We start from the raw sequence: 22,337 nt of genomic DNA, 5'->3' as shown, positions 1-22,337 counted from the left end.
ATTTAAGAGACTGCTGTTTCACTCCAGCTCCTTCTCTCTGGGCTTCTTAGCTTTTGTAATTAAAATAGGTATGTTCTTCCGTCTAAGCTTTGTCACCAACATGAACGTCTGTGCAGGACTTGGGCAGGACTGCATACCCTCTGCTCTTTCCATTTTATTTCGTTCGTCACTGCTTAGGGTTGAAATGGTCCCATATCTCCTCCTGTATGATGATGTATCAACTGCGTTTTAAGACTTCTGTCTCTCCTCCTGGGGTGTTATCCCAGTGCTACTCGGTCTGGGCTGTATCTCACCCCGTGATCTTCCAACCCCAACCCAAGGCAGTTTCTTTTGCTATCTCTCCTTGCCATCTGCGTGGGAGGCAGGAATGCCTTGCAGGGCTGAATGCTTCTGTCTGCTGATGGTTTATCTGAAGGGACCAGAAAGAAAAATAAATAGAAATACACATCTGGCGTGATCCCTTGGATTGGGTGGTTTTTCAGATGGGAGGGAAGAACCAACACGCAGTTCCATGGCTCTGGTACAGCAGAGCTTTGGGCATGGGGCTTCAGGCAGGAGACCCCTTGGCTCTGCAGATCTCCTCTCCCACAGCATCATGAACTCTTTGGATGGCGGAGGAAGACCCGCTGGGTGAGCTGAGATGGGAGCAGGATGCTCCAACCTTCGCTGCTGATTTCCCGAGGAGCCCAGCCCAGTGCTGTGAGGAAGTCCACCCAGATCTCTTTTGCAACACAAAGCTTTTCAGTTTTGTTTTAACCACATTTGGTGATCACAGGGCTGCAACCCAGCTGAAAAAAGCTCCCTCCTTTTTTTTTTTTTCTAAATCACATGAAGAAATTGTCTTTAAAATTGCATAGAGAAAAAAAGTAGGGGGCCCCAAACAGGAGCGGAAACAGAGTTTGCTGCTGACAAACTGCCCTGCCCACAGAAGAATGTTTCTAGGATGCCTGAGCAAACTCTTTTCAGTTGTTTTTTGGTCATTTGGTAAAATTTGGGAAAACCAAACTAAGCACAGAATTAACTAAATCATGGCTGTTCACAAGTTGAGAAGCGATGGGGAGATTTGAGAACACACCCCAACAACTATTACAGGTGTGTGTAGGGCTCTCTCAAAAATTGCCCCATGAAGCATCACAGCTCAGACAGAGATTTCAGATCACTCTGGAAGAAAACATTGGCCACTTTTTTCTCCTGTTAAATAACATTAACCTTACAAACTCCTGGTTTTAGAAGTGCTTTATTGCCCTGGTTGTGTTGTCTCAGCCATAGCAGAACACGCTGGCAGAAATAAAGCTGCATGTACAACTAACTCCCTTATTCCCCGCTTATTTTCACATTCAACCACAGTCACGATTCCTATCAAGGACTCTAGATGCCCTCATATAATTAAATATGCAATTTACACAATTAAATATCCAATTGACCCAATTAAATTAACTCCATGGATTGAAATCACCAATGCCACAGGAACTCAGCTGCCTATTTAGCACATCCCCTCCTTCATGCAAACAAGCATCCGATGCTTGCTGCAAACCCCTCTCAACCATATCCACTTTGCAGGTGACCCTGAAAGTCAGCAAATTTTGCTTTTCAATAGAACGAGAGGAAGCAAGTCACAAGGACTCAAAGCTTTTACAGATAATACCTTGCCAGCTGCCTCTTCTGATACAAGTGGGGGGATCTGGCTATGCTGGAATAAGTAAAAGGGGAAGAGGAGGTCCTTAAGATACTCCTGGAGCAATATAGGACACATCCCACATTTAAAAGACCAATGAGGGGGATGAACAGACTCTGAATTTTCAAGACGTTAGTGCTCAAATAAGGGTTTACGCATTAACCCAATGCTGGCAGGTGCTAAACAGCAGTATTGTCCAAAGGCACTCCATGAGACAGTGGGGGAAGATGTGCAATAACGAAGACTGGAAAAAAAAAAAGAAAAAAAGCATTAAAGAGGTTTCACCTACCTCCGGTCATTTCTTCTCCTTCTGAATAGTTTTTTGGTGTGTGCGATTTCAGCTTCATGAGGCAATGGATGGTAACCCTGTAAAACAGAGGGAAAAGCAGTGATCAGCTCCAAGATACAGGAGGCATCTCCTGTATGGAAGAGGTCAGAGAGACAGAGCTGGGCACCCAACACATGAGCATGATCAAAGAGATAGCTCACATCCAAACATCCTTACAACATCTCAGACCCTATTGAAGCAGGCCTGGAAATCTACATACTTGTACCCTCTCAGGGCTGTTGCAATGAGCAGGGAATTAAATTATTTGCAGTTTCTGTATGGGAGAAACCACATGGGGCAACTAACTGTACCACATATGGATGGATCCCAATATACAATATCTATAGGCAATTCACCCACATCACACATGACACTGCTGATACTGGTGCACCTAAACTATCCACTTTCACTGGACTGTTTCCTTTGGATTTATCTAAAACTCAGCTGTAAGAATGTCTGCATGGGGACAACGGTCAGTAGCATTTTGAGGATACTGGAGTAAGCAAACGAAATGTTGGGGCTGTGCCTCCATACCGTTAGCAAGTCAACAACTTTTGTCATGAGCATTTTGCCATGCTTGCTTGTGAGCTAGGCAACCCATGCCACCCCTGAGGCAGGGACAGGTGCCATCCACCTATTGGAAACAACGGGGATGACCAGGACATTTAATGGTTTGCTCCAGTCACGTCAGTGGAAGAGCTGTGTGTAACTCAAGCTGCTGCCTTGTCCTCTCTCCACTGAGGGTGCCGACTCTCTGACTTGGTATGTTCATCTGATAAGGGGGATGCTGTATTTACCATCCTACTATGGGCATCGTGAAGCTTCATTAATGTGAGCAAAGAGCTCTGAGGTTCCTGGACGAAATGCACTATGTAAGTGCAAAGTATTATTTATTTTCCAGGGACTACAGAGCTGTCATAACCATAATGATTTTTATTTATGCAGTATTGTACTTCCCAGGCTGGCAATAAAAGCCCTGTAAAAGTCACTCCTTTTATTTCCATCGCAATCTCTCTTAGCCTCTGTGCTCCTGCCGCTGCTGGTGAATCACCGTGCGTGAGGGGCCATCAAGGAGCAGCCTGGGCAAGGGCAAGGGCTGGGTGAGAAACTGTCTCATCGAGCAGCAGCTTTGTCACATTGGCATGACAACAGAACACACTGACTTAAAAAAAAAGTCCCTCTGTGTGAAAAGCCTTAAAAATGAGTTAATTTTAGTTGCAGATACTGAGATAATAAAATTTTGAGCTCCTCTGATGGAATATGTAAGGGAGGAGAAAGGTTGCTGGGGATGGTAACGAATTTAGGTTTGCAAATCAGAGTCTGAAACCAGCAGGGTTTATTCTGACCATTCAGCCTGGCCATCTGCAAAGAGCCTGGAGAAACTGCTACTGCAGAACCCTACAGTTCCTGCAGCAGCTGGAGCTTTCCACTTCGGAGACCTTCACTCTTTGAGACTTCAAGCAATGAAGAACTCACCCAGCCCCTGGGTAAATCCTGCTGCTGGTTAGCATGTCCTCATCTGAATCTTATTTTGGCTGCAGTCTTCAAGTGTGTTTCCTGAGAAGGTAGTTTCCCTTTTAACTTTCTTCTTCACTATTAACTCTTCTAGAGAAAATCTGATTTGCCATGATCATATGGTTTAGCACAGGCATTAGGAAACATGTTTGAGAGTAGTACCCACTCTCAGTGACCAAATTATCCTTCTCTCCCACTGAAACACAGTTAAGACTCAGAGGTGCCACACTGACTACTGCATCCTCCATGATCCCTCATACCAACGGTACAGAGCCCATCGTTATGTGAAGTTGCTTTGGCTTTCTTGCAGATGTGCTCATCCAGCGAGGATCTGCTCAGTGACGCAGGTTGTTCTGTGGTCCTCTGCTCACATCCCTGCACCCAGCACCAGAAAGAGCTCTCCTCATACTCCCTAGATCTTATGTCACATCTCAAATATGGCCCATCTTTGACTAAGAAGAGGTAGTTTGGGAGTAGGGAAAGCTGGCAGCCTGCTCTCCTAGGGCTGTGGTTGGGTTATCATCTAGTTAACCAGGTCTGACTTGGGCTTCTGCAGCCAAACACCTCATGGTTAATTCTATGTGGCACCTTTCATGTCTAATAGCTTAGAATCATACTGGATCTTCTTCATTACTGAGGTCTGTGGTTTGAGTCTTCCTCATCATCTATTTTCCCAATCAATCACTTATTTTCACTGAAAAAGATTAATATCTCCAAGATCTCTATTCCTCTGAAAATTGGCTTGAAATTGGCCAATCGGTACCAAAGCGAATGAGAAAAGGAAGGGAGGAAGCAGACACACACAACCCCACCACACCAGCCATGCTAGTTTAGGAAATCAGGGTAAAAATAGTACAATACTCAGTGAGACTGTTTCCAATGTTGTACTACCACAGCAGACTTGGGGTATTTTTAAGAATTTAAGCTGCATTGCAGACACATGTGCAAATACAATTACCCTGAAAAATGAAACCATTTCTGCAGGACACAAGGACCTAAAGCACTGATTTCCTCAACGCGTAGTCTCAGGAGCTGTCTTTCTGCTCTTCCCAACTAGAAACCATACGTATGGTGCATTGTTGCATGTCCTCCTTGCAGACCATCCCTGTGCTTCCTCAGACCTTTGGCCACCAGCAGCAGACAGCGTGGGGTGAGAGATGGATTAATTACACGGGAATAAGACTCCTAATCCAAGGAGCATGCCTTGGCACTGCCTGTGCTTGAACAGAAGACAACTTTGTGTCCCCATTAGGAAAATCCAGCATCTCCCTTCTCCAGCTGAGCAGTTCCCTTCCTTAGCCCTAGTCATGAGACAATGTTTTGGAAAAAAACAGTCACCGGTCCCTACTCTTGTCTATTTTGGTGCCTGAGCTGTGCTAAATTTGGAAGGGGGAAAAGTTGACTTTTTTTGTGCAGCAAGCTGATGTAAAAGGAAATATCAGCAACTTGCAAGGAAGGCGGAGTGGCTGGAGAAGACCGAGGGTGCTGGGTGGGTGGGGACAGGCCAGAGTCCCAAGGGCACAGTGAGCACCTTGATGACATGGCTCTTGGGTTTGTCTGGAGGCTGCTCCCTATCATGGATCATGCAGGACAGAAATGGAAGTGACTTCAATAGAGCTGCCTTGCTGAGGACAACGTGGATCTGAAACGCAGCTCTTTTTCAGTGGACGCACTCTTTATGAAGCTGAAATCTCTGAACAGAGTCAAAGGGCTTGCAAGGCAGAAGACCAACCTCTACTCTGCACTGGGTCTCTAAGAAGACCTACACAAGAGGGATGGGTTTTGATCCTGCTTGGGCCAGAAGACACCATCAAGTCCAGGTGCTCATGGTTTTCATAGGCAGGTTTGCAACTTCTCCATGGGCAGCAAAATCACATTTGGTCTCTCTCCCACATCGGTTTCATTTTGATATTTTTTCACAGGTGGCTGGAGGACAAAGTAACAAAACCAACATTTCAGTGCTGCTGGTTCTGGAAGTGAGGGTGTGGGAAAAGCAAAGAACAAGGAGCCCATGGTCTCAGGATCGCTAATAGAGGTTGTTTTCAATTTTGGAGCTAAACACTCTGCGGTTTACATGGTGGGAAGCTTGGAGCAGAACCTGAGAAGCCCACGGGACTTCTAATGCATGTACACGTACGTCAAGTTTAAATCATAAACATGCATGCTCTAACAAGAAGGGCCAATAGCTCTGGAAAAGAAGGGGCGTTCAGGACCAGTCTGCTCTCTGGGCCAGTCCCCTGGAGATCAGCTATGTTGTGATGTGCATATTCCTTTCTAGATGCTTCAGAGAAAGCAGCTCTTGGAGAAGGGAAGGCAGTGTCTGGCAAGCTCAGGGACTGTCATATGGCCAGCTAGCATAAGCCAAGGAAAATCTGTTATCTACCAAAATTGCTGCAAAACAGATGGCAGAGGGGAGCAGGTTTGATGCCTGTGTGCACTCTTTTTGTGCTTTACCTTCCTAATCAAGGTGTTTGCCCAACGCTCAACCCCGTCCACCTGCCCGTGGGAATCCAGAAAGCCAGCACCTGCCTTTCTGCTGCCCCAGACTAATTTACATCAAAGTTTAATGAAAGAACAAATAAAAAACTTTCAAGATCTTGTTGGCAATCTGCAGCAACCCAAGAGCCTCCACCTCTCCCCCCACTGATACCTCCCCTTCCTCAGAAACCTCCCTCTCCTGAGCCACCCCACCCCACACCTCAGCCCAGCAACCTGCGGGGTACTGGCCTGGGAGGGACAGAAGGAAGAGGGGCAGGACCAGAGGAGGGAAATGGTTGGTTTTAGAGCTACTCTTCTATGAGCAGGAGTTTTGCTATTATTCTTCTGATGCCTCCTCTGCAGCAGCATCAGCTGAAGAAGTAGCAGGGAGGTACCAGCTTTGCTTCTTTTACTGGCGATGGTAAATCACTGAGCAAATCACAAGGAGATAAGGAGAAATGAAGCAGGGGTTTTTGCTGCTGCTGGTCCTTTTGTGACCATTCTCAGGTAGCAAATCCCAGGGACCCCTTCGGCATCTGACAGCAACTGCCTTTTACAAAAGGGATGGAGCAACCTGCACCTTCCTTCCATCCCCTCCACTTCTTCACATCCCGTGTACAACTGTTGCTTAGGGTGGCCAAATTCATGGGCATTTCACAAAGAATCTAGGGGCTACGAGAGGTTGGGGCTCATTGCTTCATCCCCATGGTCTTCATGTTTAAAGCAGCCTGACTTTCAGATGCGAAACCTCACCCCACAAATTGACTGTCTTCACTCATATGCACTCATTCAGCCTCTTCTGTAGACATTCCCCATGCAGGAGAAATGCTTCCAGCCCATGATGGTCAAGCAGGTGAAGATGCCTGAATGTCAAACAGCAACACTAAAACCCCAGGAGAAAACAAAAGGTTGAAAAAAGCAACTGGACTGATGGAAAAACCCAACGCTGGGGTGATGAGAGAAGGAAAAGAAATGATTGGGCTGTATCGCAGGATCAGTCCGCATGAGCTTTATCTCAGGAGCCTTTTGTGCCCTCAAGAAACATCTCCACCCTTGCTTATCTTAAACAAATGGTTGCAGAAGGCCTGAACTGAACAAACAGGTTATTAGGTCTGCGGTAGGCGCTGGGAGTTTCACTCAGTTTTATTGCACACAAAGTTCAGGGTGGGATTTATTTTCTGGGGGGGGGTATGGGGGGGTGGGAAGGGAGAGGTGGGGCTGGGTTCACAGCAGCCCTGAAGACGCCCCATCTGCCTGCACAAAGGCAACAAGAGAAATACCGAGGTTGGAGGGAGCGTAAAAAAAAATAAATATATTGTGGTTCCAGAAATGATCTGCAGAAACCAACCCAGCGACTTGCAACACCCTGCGATAAGGTTTTCATCTCCCTATAGGATGGATTATCCATGGCAGGAAAGTCCAGGACAGCACAGAACTGCAGATATATTTGACTTTTATTGTGCTGATCCCACATTCATGGTGCTTATGGGGTTGAATGTGCCAATGCTCAGTACAATCATCCCGGCCATCCAATTGCACATGAAAAACACGACAAAGGCACCGCTACCTCCCCGCCAGCACGATCCCCACCCTCTACGCACCCAAGGCCAGCATTTATCAACACACATAAGTCCTATGGGCACTTCCAGTAGAGCCATCTCCTTGGAGACAACTTGCTGTTGCCTCTTCCCCTTCCAGGAACTCCCATGGCACTGGCCTGCCACACACTCTCCTCTCTTACACATGGGGAATTTTTTACCTCTTGAAAGGAGAGGGCTGGGGCAGAAATCAAAGCCTTGACCTGCTTTGGAAGCCATGGAAGAATACCAAACAATGTCAGGAAGTCGCCTGGAAATTATTTCCTCTCCATTAAAATTTAAGTGATAAATCTGTTCCTTCAAAATGCAAGCTATTCATTTTTCCTGGAAGGTGCTTATAATAATAGTTGCTTCTGTGTAAGGAATAAATCCGTGCTCAACATCAATGGAATAGAAAGTGCAACAATTTTACAACGTACTCTTCACCCAAGATAAAATGCAGTTAAATGCTTATAGGACTTCATGACTGTGGCTCTCCCATGACTCCTCACTGACAACACAGCACACCCGGTACTGGCCACCTCCAAGGATGCTTTCTTCAACCTCAATCGTTAAAGACAGGGCTAAATTAAGCTATAGGGTTGGCAAAGAGGACTTAGTTTCCAGTCACCCAGGAGCTGGAAAGGAGCAAAACTCCTCTCGCTTTGCCACCGCTGATCTGACAAGCCCTGCGGCAGAGGAGCGATGCTTCGTGGAACCTTGGCAGTAGGACGTGCTTGCCTGATGAATCACGGCATGGTGCAACATGCCTCAAAGAGGAGGCATAGGAAGTTGTTTCTTGGGAGATGCCCTGGTTTGGAGGATTTCCTGACTAACTGCATCTTTGGGGAGCACACCGTAAACTGTACATTGCCAGCAAAGGCTGAACAAAGCCGGCAGTGTGCGCTTGCAGCCCAGAAAGCCAACCGTGTCCTGGGCTGCATCACAAGAGGTGTGACCAGCAGGTCGAGGGAGGTGATCCTGCCCCTCTACTCTGCTCTTGTGAGACCCCACCTGGAGTACTGTGTCCAGCTCTGGGGGCCCCAGTACAGGAGAGACATGGAGCTGTTGGAGCGAGTCCAGAGGAGGCCACGAAGCTGATCAGAGGGCTGGAGCACCTCTGCTATGAGGACAGGCTGAGAGAGTTGGGGTTGTTCAGCCTGGAGAAGAGAAGGCTCCGGGGAGATCTAATTGCAGCCTTCCAGTACCTGGAGGTGCTACAGGGAAGATGGTGAGGGACTGTTTATGAGGGAGTGTAGTGACAGGACAAGGGGGGAATGGGTTTAAGCTGAAGGAGGGTCAATTTAGATTAGATGTTAGAAAGAAATCCTTCCCTGTGAGGGTGCTGAGGCCCTGGCACAGGCTGCCCAGAGAAGCTGTGGCTGCCCCTGGCTCCCTGGCAGTGGTCAAGGCCAGGTTGGATGGGGCTTTGGGCAACCTGGGCTAGTGGAGGGGGTCCCTGCCCATGGCAGGGGGTGGAACTGGATGGGCTTTGGGGTCCCTTCCAACCCAAACCATTCTGTGATTCTGTGATTCTATATAGCTGCAGCACACATGTCCTGGAGAAGATTCTTTTCCCAAAAAATGGGCAAGGGCACAGAGGAATGATGGCTATGATGGTAATATCAGGACTGTGACAGCTAAACAACACTCTGCAGTTATCACTAAAACCACCAGCACTATTCCCTATAGGGGTCTGCCCTCCCAGGATGCAACCTCCTGGATTCCCACTTGCAGAGCATTAATGCTGGTCTATACATTCCCTCTCATGAAATGGTGCACGTTTTAATGAATTACAGACTCAGTCCCAAACCCAAAGATGTACTATTTAGATCCTTATCTTCCCACTGCCTTTCCTTGGCGTTCACTATCTGCTCCTGGCAGAGTGCGGACACCCAGCTAGAGGGAATACAACATTTAAAATGGCATTAAATAATACTTGGTGGCAACTAAGCTGTCCCAACTCATCCCTCCGCAGCCAGCTCTGGGATGAAACAAAAGACACAAAGAATGACAGAACAACCCAGCATGAAACTCCCCATGCGGGCTGAAGGATGCAAATGCAATTAAAGCATTAGAATAATTAGGCAAAGCATCCCAAGTGAAATGCACCCTGAACCTTCCTCAATGCCTTCTGCTGATTACTGACAGCCAGTTTTCCGGGGTCTATTTTTAACTCTGAGCCCCATAGTTCCTGAATTATACATAATTCAGAGATAATAAAACTTTAAAATCCAGGACAAAGTCTCCCAGGAGGAACTGCCTCTGCAAACACACACGTGCACATCAGTACAACCACGCTGGGCAGGAAGAAAAGCCCAACCAGTGCCACCAAACCCTGGCTAAGCCACCGAGATGGGGACAGGCTAGAAACGGTGCTCCAGGATCCTCTCGCTGTTGTATTGAAAAAGGGCGCTCCAGACACACCGACACGGACACACGGTGCCATAGGAAGAGTATAAATAACAGACAAAAGAAATCCCCTTTTGTTACAAGAATCCGCAAATCCAAAATCAGTTACAAGCTGACTTAGGAAATGGAGTTTTTTCCCATGTTATAGCAAAATGGGAACAATACTTCACGAGTGGAAGTAACTCTAATTGTTTTAACTGATGTTATTTTAGTGTTGTTTAGGTTTATTGTTTATTTGTATGTATTTCCTCTACCCCGGTCAGGCTTAAAAACAAACCTTACTGTCAGCAGTAAAGCGTCCCATCCATAAATAAATACATTTATCCAGTAAATATAGATATAACCACACCATTGCTTGGAGTTCTTAAATGCAGAATGTTTAAAGAATCATTAAAATAAACAGCACTGGTGACCTGGGTTTGGTTTTCCCTGGAAAAAGGAGCTTTTTCAGCTAATATTGGGAATAAATTCTGCCCACATCGCTCGCGACCAGGAGGCACCACACCTGCTATTTCTTTTTCGGTCTGCCCAGGCAGCCCAAGCTCATCCCAAGAAAGGGCTGCACTGCTTTGGAAAGCTTTTCCTACATTTTCCTTGGCTTGTGCTAGTTTAGGGGTGAGGGAGGAATTGCCTTATCTGGGACTTACAGTGTTATGAGGTTGCTATGGGAATATTTGCAACTCGAGCTATTTCAGTCCCTCTGGGACCTTGCATTTCTTTAAAGTATACTTTTCCTCTATATTTTTCATGTTCCACAGTCTGGTTTTCCCTGTCTCTTGTCCCCTTCAAAGCCTACCACCCCCTATTTGTGCACCTCGATGTGCCATCTAACCATACCTCTCCAGCCGAGATGAAGCGGGCAGATGAGATGGCAGGAGGACCCTTCATTCATCATCCACCCTCAACACTTCATTGTGCCATCATGGTGGACGGTGTTGTGAAGAAGAGACCTGCAGCCAGAATAGGGACCTCCCTCATGAAATTTTAAGGTGACCTATAAACAGACCCCATAGGACATTAGGGAGTCTGGGACCAGAGCCCAGGTCATCCTCTAAGCTGCAATCCCTAAGATTGCAAGCAATAGTTAATAAGTCAACAAGCATCTTTTGTCATGATCCATATCACTGTGATCCATACATTGTGCCATCAAAGCAAAAGGGAATTTTGCCATCAGCTTTAATAGGGCCATGGTGGCAGCAGCCCTTCTTGGTCCACCAGTGGATCCTTCTCATAGACCTTTGTGGCTGAAGCAAGTTGTACAGACTATCATCGTCCTTTCCTTCTCCAAACCCCTAGTATTTTGCTGAAAACACTTTCACACACAGCTGGATGCCGTGCAATCCCCAGCATCGGTAGAAGCTCCTCTGGCTCGGTGTGCTCACCTCAAACCTCAGCATTGCTCTCAGCAGGAGGTAAGGGCTGTATCCAAGTATATTTTCATTTCATCCTTATTATTAACAAAATGTTGCGTGTTTTCCATGTGCATTTATGCAATCCCCCAGAATCAGGCTCCCACAATTGTCATCCTCTTGGGTGGACTAGGGTTTCAGCCTGTAGGAGCTCCAGATCATGCAGGCTCCCAGGAGTTGGGACAGTCCAACAGCAATGAAACCCCTTATTTGCAGAGTGATAACTTTACAAACAAGAGGTGGCTTCTCTTTTCTTTCAACGTGGGTAGATCCAGAGGCTCCAGGAGAACTTTCTCACCACTCAGCCCTTGCCACTTCCTCTTGGAAGTCTTCCAAGTGCATGAAGTTTCACAACACCCTAAGATTGCAGGCAATAGTTAATAAGTCAACGAGCATCTTTTGTCATGATCCATATCACTGTGATGCATACGCTGTGCCATCAAAGCAAAAGGGAATTTTGCCATCAGCTTTAATAGGGCCATGGTGGCAGCAGCCCTTCTTGGTCCACCAGTGGATCCTTCTCATAGACCTTTGTGGCTGAAGCAAGTTGTACAGACTATCATCGTCCTTTCCTTCTCCAAGCCCCTTGTATTTTGCTGAAAACACTTTCACGCAACAAATATTGTTGTTTGTGGTCAGCTGAAGACACAGCTAACACACTTTCCCTGGGACTATACCACAAAGAGATGTTTCTCCTCCTTTTTGAAGTGTCTAGCTAGCTTAGTCTAGCTCAGCCCAGAGAGAGCAAGCAAGGAGCCCATGTCACAGCCACCCTAACTCGGAAAATACGCCAATGTGCAAATGCCAATTTAATCCTATAAAAGCCTCATTCTTCCCTCTGAAAAGTCCCATTTCTTTGCAGGAGTATGGGCTGTGCAACACAAGGGCTTGACTTTCTCCTTGCCAGGTTACTGGCAGTTGGTACCTGGGTGGAAGAAACTGCTTAAGTGTCCATCTGCTCCCTCCCAGGATTTTCCTTTTATGCATCGAAGACTAAGATTCCTCCTGCTGTAATGGGGTTTAATGCAGGGACAAGCACAGAAAACATTATGCTCTTGCCACAGAGTATCAATCATACCACATCATATATTAATTATGCTGGTGTTTTTTTACTGGTGCTTTGCAGACCTCTGGGAGCCATGGACTACTTTGAACAGTAAAAGGAGGACGAGTAAGAAAAGCAAGTTTGTAGCTCCCTTACAGCAGTCTCCAAATATGACATTAGGAAACAGATCTGGCGTTTCCGGAAAACAAAATCCCTGAAAAAATGATTTTTATCCAAAAGTTGCTACAGGACAGGCAGCAAGTCAGCCATATTTGCTCTCCTGTGTCTTGCAAAGGCTGAATCTCAACCACGACAACTGCCAAGACACAGGCATCATTCAAACATCAGCTTTCCTGCCAATGAAAGCACCAGTTACGGCTGCTTTTGTGATGACTGCCAGGAGCTGGGTGAAGCCTGTCAATTCATTTTACATCAGACAAGAGGATGCGCCTTCCGGTGTTTCATCAGAACCAAGCGGTGACAAAGAACCAGCAACAAAACTCAACAAACCAACCCAGCCCCTGGGTATTTGCATGTGCCAAGCAACCAGCACCAAAGACTTTGCTTATTGGGATGTCTTGGGTCACACTGCCCCTCCTCACTAGGGCTTTTTCAGCTCCTTTCTCCTTTCCTTGGTGTCCTTCTTGCTGGCAGGATTGTGCCTGTGTGGCGTGACGGGCTCAGCTCCATCAGCTAGGAAGGGGTCTGAGATAGTGGTGACCAAGAGAAATATGACTGATGAGCTGAAAGGGGCACGACAGGAAAACTGCAGATGCACTGCATTACAAGCAAGTCGGAAGCGGCCATCAAACTGCTTGCTACCAAAGAGAGATGAGAATTTCGGCAACCAGCACATCCCCCATGGCCGTTCAGCCAGCTTCCTCTTCTGTCCAGGATCCCTGCATACCACCAGCAGCACCGCAGCCATAAGCATCCTACAGATGCTAATGGTTACGCCTCCACGGTGGCTCTGACGTCATGCAGATGCAAAACAAGGTCTCCCACACAACACTCCATGCTCACCTGGGTAGCTTTCCTGTGGGTCTACCTACAGCCTTAAATTAGGTAGCCAAGCACCTTACAGAAAGCAGTTTTAGATATCCTCGCTTGCACATTGCTCTTTGCCCAGTGTATAAAGTTACACCGACATACAAGATGCTAAAGGGACACAGGGTCATTCCTCCTGCCTGCATCCCTGCTGGGATTGGAGACAACCCGGAGAGCTGGGATGGCTCAAGCCTCCCCTTCCCGAAATCAAGTCATCAGATGCCTGCATCTCTGTGCTTGGCAGCCTCAGCCTTTCTCTCCTTATCAATGCCAAAAATTATTCATTTAACATCCATGGACTTTAACCAGCAAGAACTCCACTCGAGGAGCAGAACTGTCTCCTCTGCTCCTCCGCCAAACTGAAGCAACAAAAGTGAGGCTCTTCCTCATGAAAAAAAAAAAAAAAAAATTCCCACCAGCTAAGAAAAGCTGGAGGTTAATATAAATTCCATGGGTTTGAGGGGGAAACGGAGCTGCATTCAAAGACTCGATGGCTAACCACGCTTCCTTCGTCTGGCAACTGCCCGCTCCCCCAGCAGAGTTATTGAGGAAGTTAGACGAGTGCTGTATTTGTTCCAGCTGCAGATTTCCCTTAACCCCTGGTAGTGGTGTTTTCGAAAAAACAGAGATCTTGTTTTCTGATGGTGGCTTTTCATCTTCATGGGTGCCACAGCTGCAGTTATTAGCTTTTAATGCTGTTCATAACTTTCATAGATTAAAAATAAAGAAGAAAACTCAACCTTTGCCATTCTAAGGAGTCCAGGCTGGATGAGCAAAAGGGGGATTAAAGGAAGGCTTTCAGGAATTAGTTTGGAACAGGAAAGAAGAAGATAAAGCCATTATAAAAGCTTGTGCTAATACAGGAGTCCTTTTTGTTGTAATTGTTAACGCAGCCACGCAAATTCCTATGAAGATTTATTAGTCAGGTCATATAATCTGCTCTCTTTCCTCTTCTGATGATAAAATCAAGGTTATTTTCTTCCACTAAAACATTCCTCTCTCTCAAGGCTGTGTTTGTGATCTACACAAGGTTACCTGTGTGGCTGATGCCTTCAGAACACCGAAATACAGACACTGAAATTAAGGTACCTCTTTAGAGACTACTCTGTTAGGATGTTCCTCGTAAGGCGAGCACAGCCCCAGGTCCGTGGTATCCAACACCAAATAACATAATAGAGCTGGGATATGCTAGAGGTTTGGAGCACCATCCCCTTCCATCATCACAGACCTGCTATAGCATCCACTGTCCCACAGGACTTCAGTCCAGTAAAGCATTTACTTCATGCGAATCTGCTCATAAATCTACTATTTACCTTGGCCCTCAGCCAGCCAAGCACTTAGGCACATGCTTAAAGTTAAGCACAAGAGTAAACAGATTGAAGTTAGGGGGACTTAAAATTAAGCACATATTTCAAGGATTTGCTGGATAAGGGCCTTAACCCTGGTGTGCAGCATTGAACTGGGATGTTTCCCAGCTGATTAGCTTCCCCCTTTCCCTGACCTCCCCTCCGTCCAACCAGGCAACAAACGGTTTCTGTTTTGCCACCATGCTAAAGGCTTGGCTTTAAAGAAACCTTGTCTAGCCTCCAGGCAAAGCACGTCTTTCTTTAATTATACCTGCCCGTGAAATACCTTCCAGAAATCCCCACCCAAACAAAGCCTCAGGAAGGGAAATAACGGAAATTCTTGATGGTTTCCATGGGGGGGGAAACAATCCTAACCAGTGAGACGAGGCTCACGTAAGATGAGGCTGATGACTGTTCCTACTGTACATGGCTCCCAACCCAGAAACAGCAGAAACCCCCAGTTACCACAGTCCTCATCTCCCAGGGGAGGAACCTCCTTGAACCCAGCCTCTGGACGTGACACTCTGTACATGTTCAGATCTGAAAAGCCTCTTGGTGGACACGCAGCAGAAGAAGAGACATGTGGCAATATGAAATCCATGAAAACACCACGTTTTCCCCTGTAGAAAAGTGCAGCACCCAACGTGGGATCTTCCAAGAAGCCACACAGCTTCTAAAGGGCTGAAGGTCTTCCCCAGACACCTGCATGACTATTTTTTGCCTTCCATGCCCTTTCATATGAGTCGTTTTACTTTATTTCAGTTGCATCTACCTATGCTAGGACTTTGGTGGCTGCAGGCACGTGTGCAGGGCTGGCAGAGTGAAAGCCCTCCTGCACAGAGAGGCAAACACTCCAAACAGGCAGCACAGGCAAGACTCAGAAGATACGGACAAAATAGAAATGGAAATGTGGACACAGAAGATGAAGATTTGCTGTTGGTGCCTCCAGAAGCATGACTGCTGTCATCAAGGAGCAGCAACTTGCCCAGACTTGACAGTTGACTTACAGAATGTCACCAAATCCCACTCCCATCCCTTATCTGTCCCCATTCAACTCATTTCTAACCATGCTGCATTATTATCTGCTCCTGAACAGCCAGTCCTTCCCACCAGGGCAGGAGCATCTGAGTTGCCTGTGCTATGCATGGCAAGGGCACTAAATAATCACATATGTTTGGAAAAGCACCTATGAAAGATGCCTGGATCACTGCATCCAAACTGCAAACCACTCTAGGTGAGCACTAGATCATCAATTTTCACTACAGTACATACAGAAAGACTTCTGAATTGCCAAAACACCTTATCTTTTGACCCAACCTCATGTCAGAAGAAGGGCTGAGCCATCAGCTGTTGAACTGCAGCCTTGCCCTTCCTGAACCAGCGACTCTCACAAGTTGAGGACTGGCAGAATAAATTCAAGTCCTGTCTTGTATGCAAATCGCACCATGAAAAGACCTGGCAAGTATGAAGCCAAACAAGACGATTTGCTTCCACTTCAGACAGGAACAGCAGGATGGTCCAGTAGTCAATGAGCTCCACCTCTAACACAGCATTCCCAGCCCCATGTACACTTGTGGCCCTTGGAGCTACTTATGATACATTTTTGTGGCCTCACTGGCTGTGGGCAGAAGGGCACTATTTCTTCATCTAGACGAAGAAGAGCAGCAAAGGAGCTGTATTATGGAAGTCTGTCACACTTCACCTGCCCTCCACCAAGGTCAACATAGCCCATGTAATTACCATTTATTACCTGCATAACTACACTGCTTGGAAACACCACCAAAATCCTGGAGCTAGATGCTGCATGCAGAGATCAGAAAGCTGCTCTGGTACCAGCAGAAAAGCAGCATAATACCAAGGCTGAAAGAAGAACTCTCAGCTTGGTTGCTTTTACCTTCAAGCAAGGTCGTTTATTAAAAATAAATAAAAAAAAAGAGTTCAAATAACAAATCTGTTTGCCTAAGCATTTATAAATGGAAGTAAAAATAGTTTTCCTTTCAACTAAAGGACCCCGTAGCATGAATAGTCCCAACATTGTGGCACTACAAGAGGGGTGGGTGTGAGACCCTGAATTTCTCCTTGGCCACGCGTGTTCCTACCATGCCCTTGGGATTTCAGGCAAGACATGAGACCATTCTCCTCCATCTCTCTTGCCGGGGTCCTGGTCTCTCACAGTTTTCCATAGCCAGGTTTGGTCTTGCTTCAGCCCTTGGAGCACTGGCAGAAGAAGAGGAGCTCCCACACGCGTGTGTGTAAGCGAACGCCCACGTAGACGCCCGCCTGCGATGACAAAAGCGGACAGGGGAAAGAGGAGCCGCCACCGTGCTCTTCGGATCATGTCAGGTCGCACGTACTTTTGAAGTTGGCCACCCAGTTCTCAGCAGCCAGGAGCAATCTCGTAACGGCTACTTCCTCCACTGCTCGCAGAGCTGATCTTCAGGAAAGCTCTGTAGTGCGAGGAAATCCTGACCATCGCCACCGAAGCATTATCGACACAGCAAGGAGATAATAACGACAGGAACTGCCTTACCGCAAAATCACCATCATGATTCATGCGACTGCTTGGTGCCAAAGTCCAACAAGCTGTAACACCATGAGAGGAGGTCACACATGCTATTAGCTGGTTATTGTGAAAAAAAAAAGGGGAAAAGAAAGAAGAGGTGGGTTCCTACGATTTGATGAGCACTCATCCACTCTCCTTCTGGCAAATGAATCAGGTCTTCAGTGCACGATGTGGCTTACTGTATTCAACTCGCCTTCTCATAAAAGGCCACAGGTCCCACCTTCTCCTTTGGGAAGGTAGGGGGTATCTAGCCTGGCAGATACCAATGCCACGGCTGGCAAGTTGACTCTTGGAAAAAGTATCACCATGGACGGTGACAGAACCCAGAGTGGTCTGCAGGTTTCATGATTCTGGATTCACAAGACATATCACAGAAACCACAGCAGCCCTCTAATCCATGTACAACCTCCCCAACAGACAGGAGCAGGCTGCTTTGATGATGGACAGGACTGGTAGGCAAACCAGTGTAGGTTAGGCCCCGAAGAACTTCACCCTAGACATTTTACTCCAGGGATTGCTGGCTCAGACCTTCATGGTCTGTGATACATGTCCAAGGAGTAGAATGCACATCATTAAAGGTGCTGGCTTGAAAACCTGGCTACTGCCAAAAACTGGTCAATCCCTGGAGCAAGCATAACATGGCAAGCAGACATGCCTCCTTCAACCCCATTCTTGCTGGAGACCATCACCACCAGCACACAAGCTTTGCATGTGAACTACAAGAGAAGCAGAAATCCCCAAGTCTGGACAACCAGACAAATGGAGGAGATCAAGGGCTGGCAAGGCACAAGTGCTCACCTACCCTCTCTGGGGATCTGGCCAATTGTTGAGCAGATGCTGGGGAAGACGCTGCCATGGCATTGTAGAGGAGCAGCTATGCTTGGTAAGGGGACAGATTTCACCCCACCGTGAGAAAGACCCATCGGCACCTTCTCCAAACGCAATGCTACATCAGAAACAGAGCACCCCAGAGACTTCATTTTGCTTTGTTTTGTTTTTTTTTTCTTTTTTCTTTTTTTTTTTTCTTTGCAGCTCAGGATCACTGAGTTCGCAGAGTCTCTCTTTAATGTCACATGTGTGGCTCAGGTCCCTCAGGCCCCAGCAGAAGCAGCCTGGGATATTTGCACAGACCCCTCACAATGGAAGGAAGAGGGTGTAGGAGGGAGGATCAGGCTGCTGACCCCTTTATTGTTCTTGGGCCAGAAGAAAGCTTCCTCCTGGCTTAAGAACCACAGTGCTGAAAATGTTTTCCAGCCAAAACGAGTCAGATGGAGTCACTGGGTGGTGATTTTTTTATTTTTTTTTTTTCTTTCTCCTTCCCCTGCCTCCCCCTTCGGTCGAGCGACGGGGAGTCACAGGGTTGTGCTCCATTCACAAAATACCTGCTGCACATCACGTAGTCCTTCCCCCCGATGGCAAGGAAAGGCGCTGTAACCCAAGCAAACGAAAATAAACCATTTTTTTTTTCTTTCTCCTCAGATTTGGAAAAAAAAAAAAAAAGAAAGGAAGAAAGGACCCTGCTCCCAGACTGACGCCTCCAGCGTGCGCCCGCCGAGGAAGGGGTAGGCGGGGGGGGAAACGAGACGACGATATGAAAGAAAACAAAACCAGCAAATTCTGCTCCGAAAGGATTAAATGGAGGTTTTCCAAAAAAACACCCCGCCATTATATAATGAGGCTTAACTTGGAGTCATCAGGGTCACACGATGCAGCAGACTGGAAAAACCAAAGCGCAGTGTAGCCTTTTAATTGTTAACCCAACCATAAAAACAATAAAATAGAAAAACGATATTGTGATTGCATGACAAGGTGGCCGCTCACACACTAATGGTCAGGCTATTTTTTTTTACCCCCTTTGCTCCTTCTCGCTGAAATACCATTTTAGTGCGCGTTTGACTCCTCGCCTTTCTGCTTATTGGGGTGGTGACCTGTTTTTGGCACCGGGCAGCGATGCCGTGGGGACCATGGGGACCACACCAGCTCCCGAAGCCTTAACGCACATGGGGCTGATTCGTACTAACAACAAAATAAAGCACAAGTGGAAACCTTACCCCAACAATCCAGGTATCAAAACACATCACTGGGTTTCTAGATCAAAATCTGCACACCAGGAGATGATTTTTTAGCACACCAGTTGCATCTAGAAGTCCAACCATGATCCATGGTCAGCTGCCTAGCCCCCAGGTTCTTCACAGCCTTTAGGTTGCATTGGTCGTACAACCACAGGCAACCCTGAAGTTCCTCCATCCTTGACATCTCCCAGTGCTGTCTACACCAGAGGTCCTAGCAGTAGGGCTGAATAAACTCCACGGATGCAGTGGCATGGATGGGAACCACCCAAAATGAGAAGAAAGCTTTAAAAAAGCCCACCCTAACCCTCTGCTTTTGGAAAACCAAGCTTTCATTGATCACAGGCCCAATGGCAGGAACAGACCGGCCACAACTGTCACTCCACAGTGTGTCCAGGAGGTCCAGCAGCAGTGGTGGGACTTGCTGGTATCGTCACGCTGGAAACCTGAAGATCATCCTGGACTCGTGGTTTCTTTCAAATGACAACAAATGCAAATTTGTGCTTCACATCTGAATCTTAAAACCTGGCTTCGGTCCATATTATTGTTGCAGAGCAACCATGAAACAACAGGACAGGGTGTCTTATATCTCCCACTGCTGCTTCAAACCATATCCATGCAACTACCAACCTCAAACCTTTTCATTCATATCTAGTAAACATGCAGTGACCCAAACTTGAGGAACAGATAATTTTATGTTGTTTTTTTTCATAGCCCCAAGAGGAAATCTGGCCAAACGAAGACATATGCAGCCCACCAGCTTTAAGGAAAGTCACTCATAGGTGCGTGATGGAATAAGTGTCAGCAGCTCCCTCCCCAGGACCAGCAAGCAGAAACAATCCATCTTATGTGATACCTGCTTATTTTGCCCAGCCAAGGGGTCTTATTCTGCCCAGCCAAGGGGAAACAAATGGTTCCTCTAAGCATACATTATTTTCTTTCCGTTCAGACAAGGCACCTCAAAAGAATATACAATGAGAAACGAAATAATCAAATGGGTCACAAAAGCAGGAAGAAATGAAGTTTTATCATTCTCCAGTGGTTCCTCCGCTCATACATTACAGGGATTTTTTTTAATTTTTTTTTTTTTTTTAAGAATTAAAAAGAAAGCAAACCAACAATGAGGAGTTTCTCCATGGTGGTACCAGCAGGTGTGGAGCAGAGCAGAATAACCCTGGGAGACATGGACACCAGGGCAGCATCGTGTTGCCAAAGCCATGGAGACCATGTTCCTCTTGTTATTTCTATTATCCCCAATGGAATCCTTCAACCCCACCATCCAGCAAAGGCATTTTGGGGATGGCACAGAGTTTTCTTTCACTGACCATGCCAGCGCGCGTACAGCTAAGCGCCTGTCATTTTTAGAGCCAGCAGAAAAGTTCATGGAGTATCTTAAAAAACCCAAACAGCCCCCAAAGGTATTTTTAAAATCATAAAGTGAGGGACAATCCAAATGCGGGACTAGAAAGGACCTCTGGGTTACAGAGCTCAGGCTGCTACCGCAGGCGAGGACATCATTTAATTCCCTTCATAAACAGTCTTTATTTTCCCCGCGGAAGAGACATCCAGGCGTCGTGTGCAGCAATAAATTTCCCACTTAAGGGACAATCTCTGACCAAACCACCTTGGATTGCAATAAACACTTCTCCCGCCACTAAATACCTATATTTACACCCATAGCTATATATACATCTCCCCAAGCTGGACGGGATTCACTTACCTGCTGCCTCCAGGCAGGAAATTCGCATTTTAAGAACTTCTGGTCTCATTTATTGTATCGGTTTCTATTTCCATAACATCAGAGGAAAGGCAGCAGAAACGGGGGGAGGGGAAAGCATCTTCTGATTAAGAAGAAATTTTTAAATGCGACAGGAAAGATTAACTTCATATTTTGTCAGACAAGGGATGAGGACATCCCCCATTAGCAGGATTTTTAGAGAGCAATGTGTTTCTAGGCTCTGTAGGTCCCTCCGTCAATGGGGACATATGCACGTCTCTCTTCTCTGGTCCTGCGGTATGTCTACTTTTTTTTTAGAGAGAAAATTCCTTCCTTCCCTTTATTTTATTAAAAATTCAGGTCTTTCACGGAGAGCAGGGAAGGGGATTAGGATGTGGAAATAGCCAAGCCAGCAGAAATAGCTGCTGACCAAAGAGACATCGAGTTTTTATTCGGGATCTTTAGAAATCTGGATTTTTTTTTCTCTGCTACTTTTAATAACTTTTTTTTAACTTAATCATTACTCCACAACCGGGTTTTGGAAAATATTCAGCAAATTCAAGGGAGTGCAGCAAAAGCCCTCTCAGATTTCTAATGAAACCTCTGGGAAAACAAGGGAGAAAAAGATGTAACACTATTCAGAAGTTAAAATTCAGGCAGGATTTGAGGGGGGTGGGTGGTGTTACAGTCTATAGAAAGGACTGGGAACAAACAAAACCAAACCCTTCAGGCTTGCTTTGGATATTATACAGCTCCACAAAAGCAAACCTTTTTGAAAGGGAAGTCAACTATAAGGCTGAGAAAAGCCCATGCTGTTCTCTGGTATGTTTAAGGCAGAGCTCAATGTGGTGACATTTTTGAGCCCCAAATGACTATCGAGTTGTTATTTATGCCCCAGTACAAGTCCCCATACCCAAATCAGTTAATTCCCCAGAAAACTGCAGTTCTTAGGTCTAAAACTACTTGTGAACTCCTTAAAAGCAAAATAGAGGCTTTTTCTTCATCATCCTCCCAGGAACAGACTTACCCATCCAGCTCTCCCATCCTCTTCTCTCATCTCCTTGTGGTCCTTGGCCACGAACCCAAACCCCATCATTTCCTATTGGTAAGCCCAGCCCAGTCCTGCCACTCAGCTGCTTCGTGTCTACCGCTTCAT

General features: G+C 46.5%; 1 protein-coding gene across 6 annotated transcripts in view; it reads right to left on the bottom strand.

Annotated features, from left to right (window-relative positions):
* Positions 1 to 22,337, bottom strand: part of CTIF (cap binding complex dependent translation initiation factor) — a 148,280-nt gene that overhangs the window by 62,482 nt on the left and 63,461 nt on the right. For all 6 annotated transcript variants that reach the window (XM_075739723.1, XM_075739726.1, XM_075739725.1 and 3 more), the window contains one exon: positions 1,965 to 2,041. In XM_075739723.1, the coding sequence (XP_075595838.1) occupies positions 1,965 to 2,041 (77 nt within the window). The remainder of the gene's footprint in view (positions 1 to 1,964; positions 2,042 to 22,337) is intronic.

This window comes from Balearica regulorum, chromosome Z, assembly GCF_011004875.1.
Source record: "Balearica regulorum gibbericeps isolate bBalReg1 chromosome Z, bBalReg1.pri, whole genome shotgun sequence".
Lineage (NCBI taxonomy): Eukaryota > Metazoa > Chordata > Aves > Gruiformes > Gruidae > Balearica > Balearica regulorum.
The sequence above is the reverse complement of the archived record's forward strand: the minus strand, read 5'-3'. Positions and strand labels throughout refer to the sequence as shown.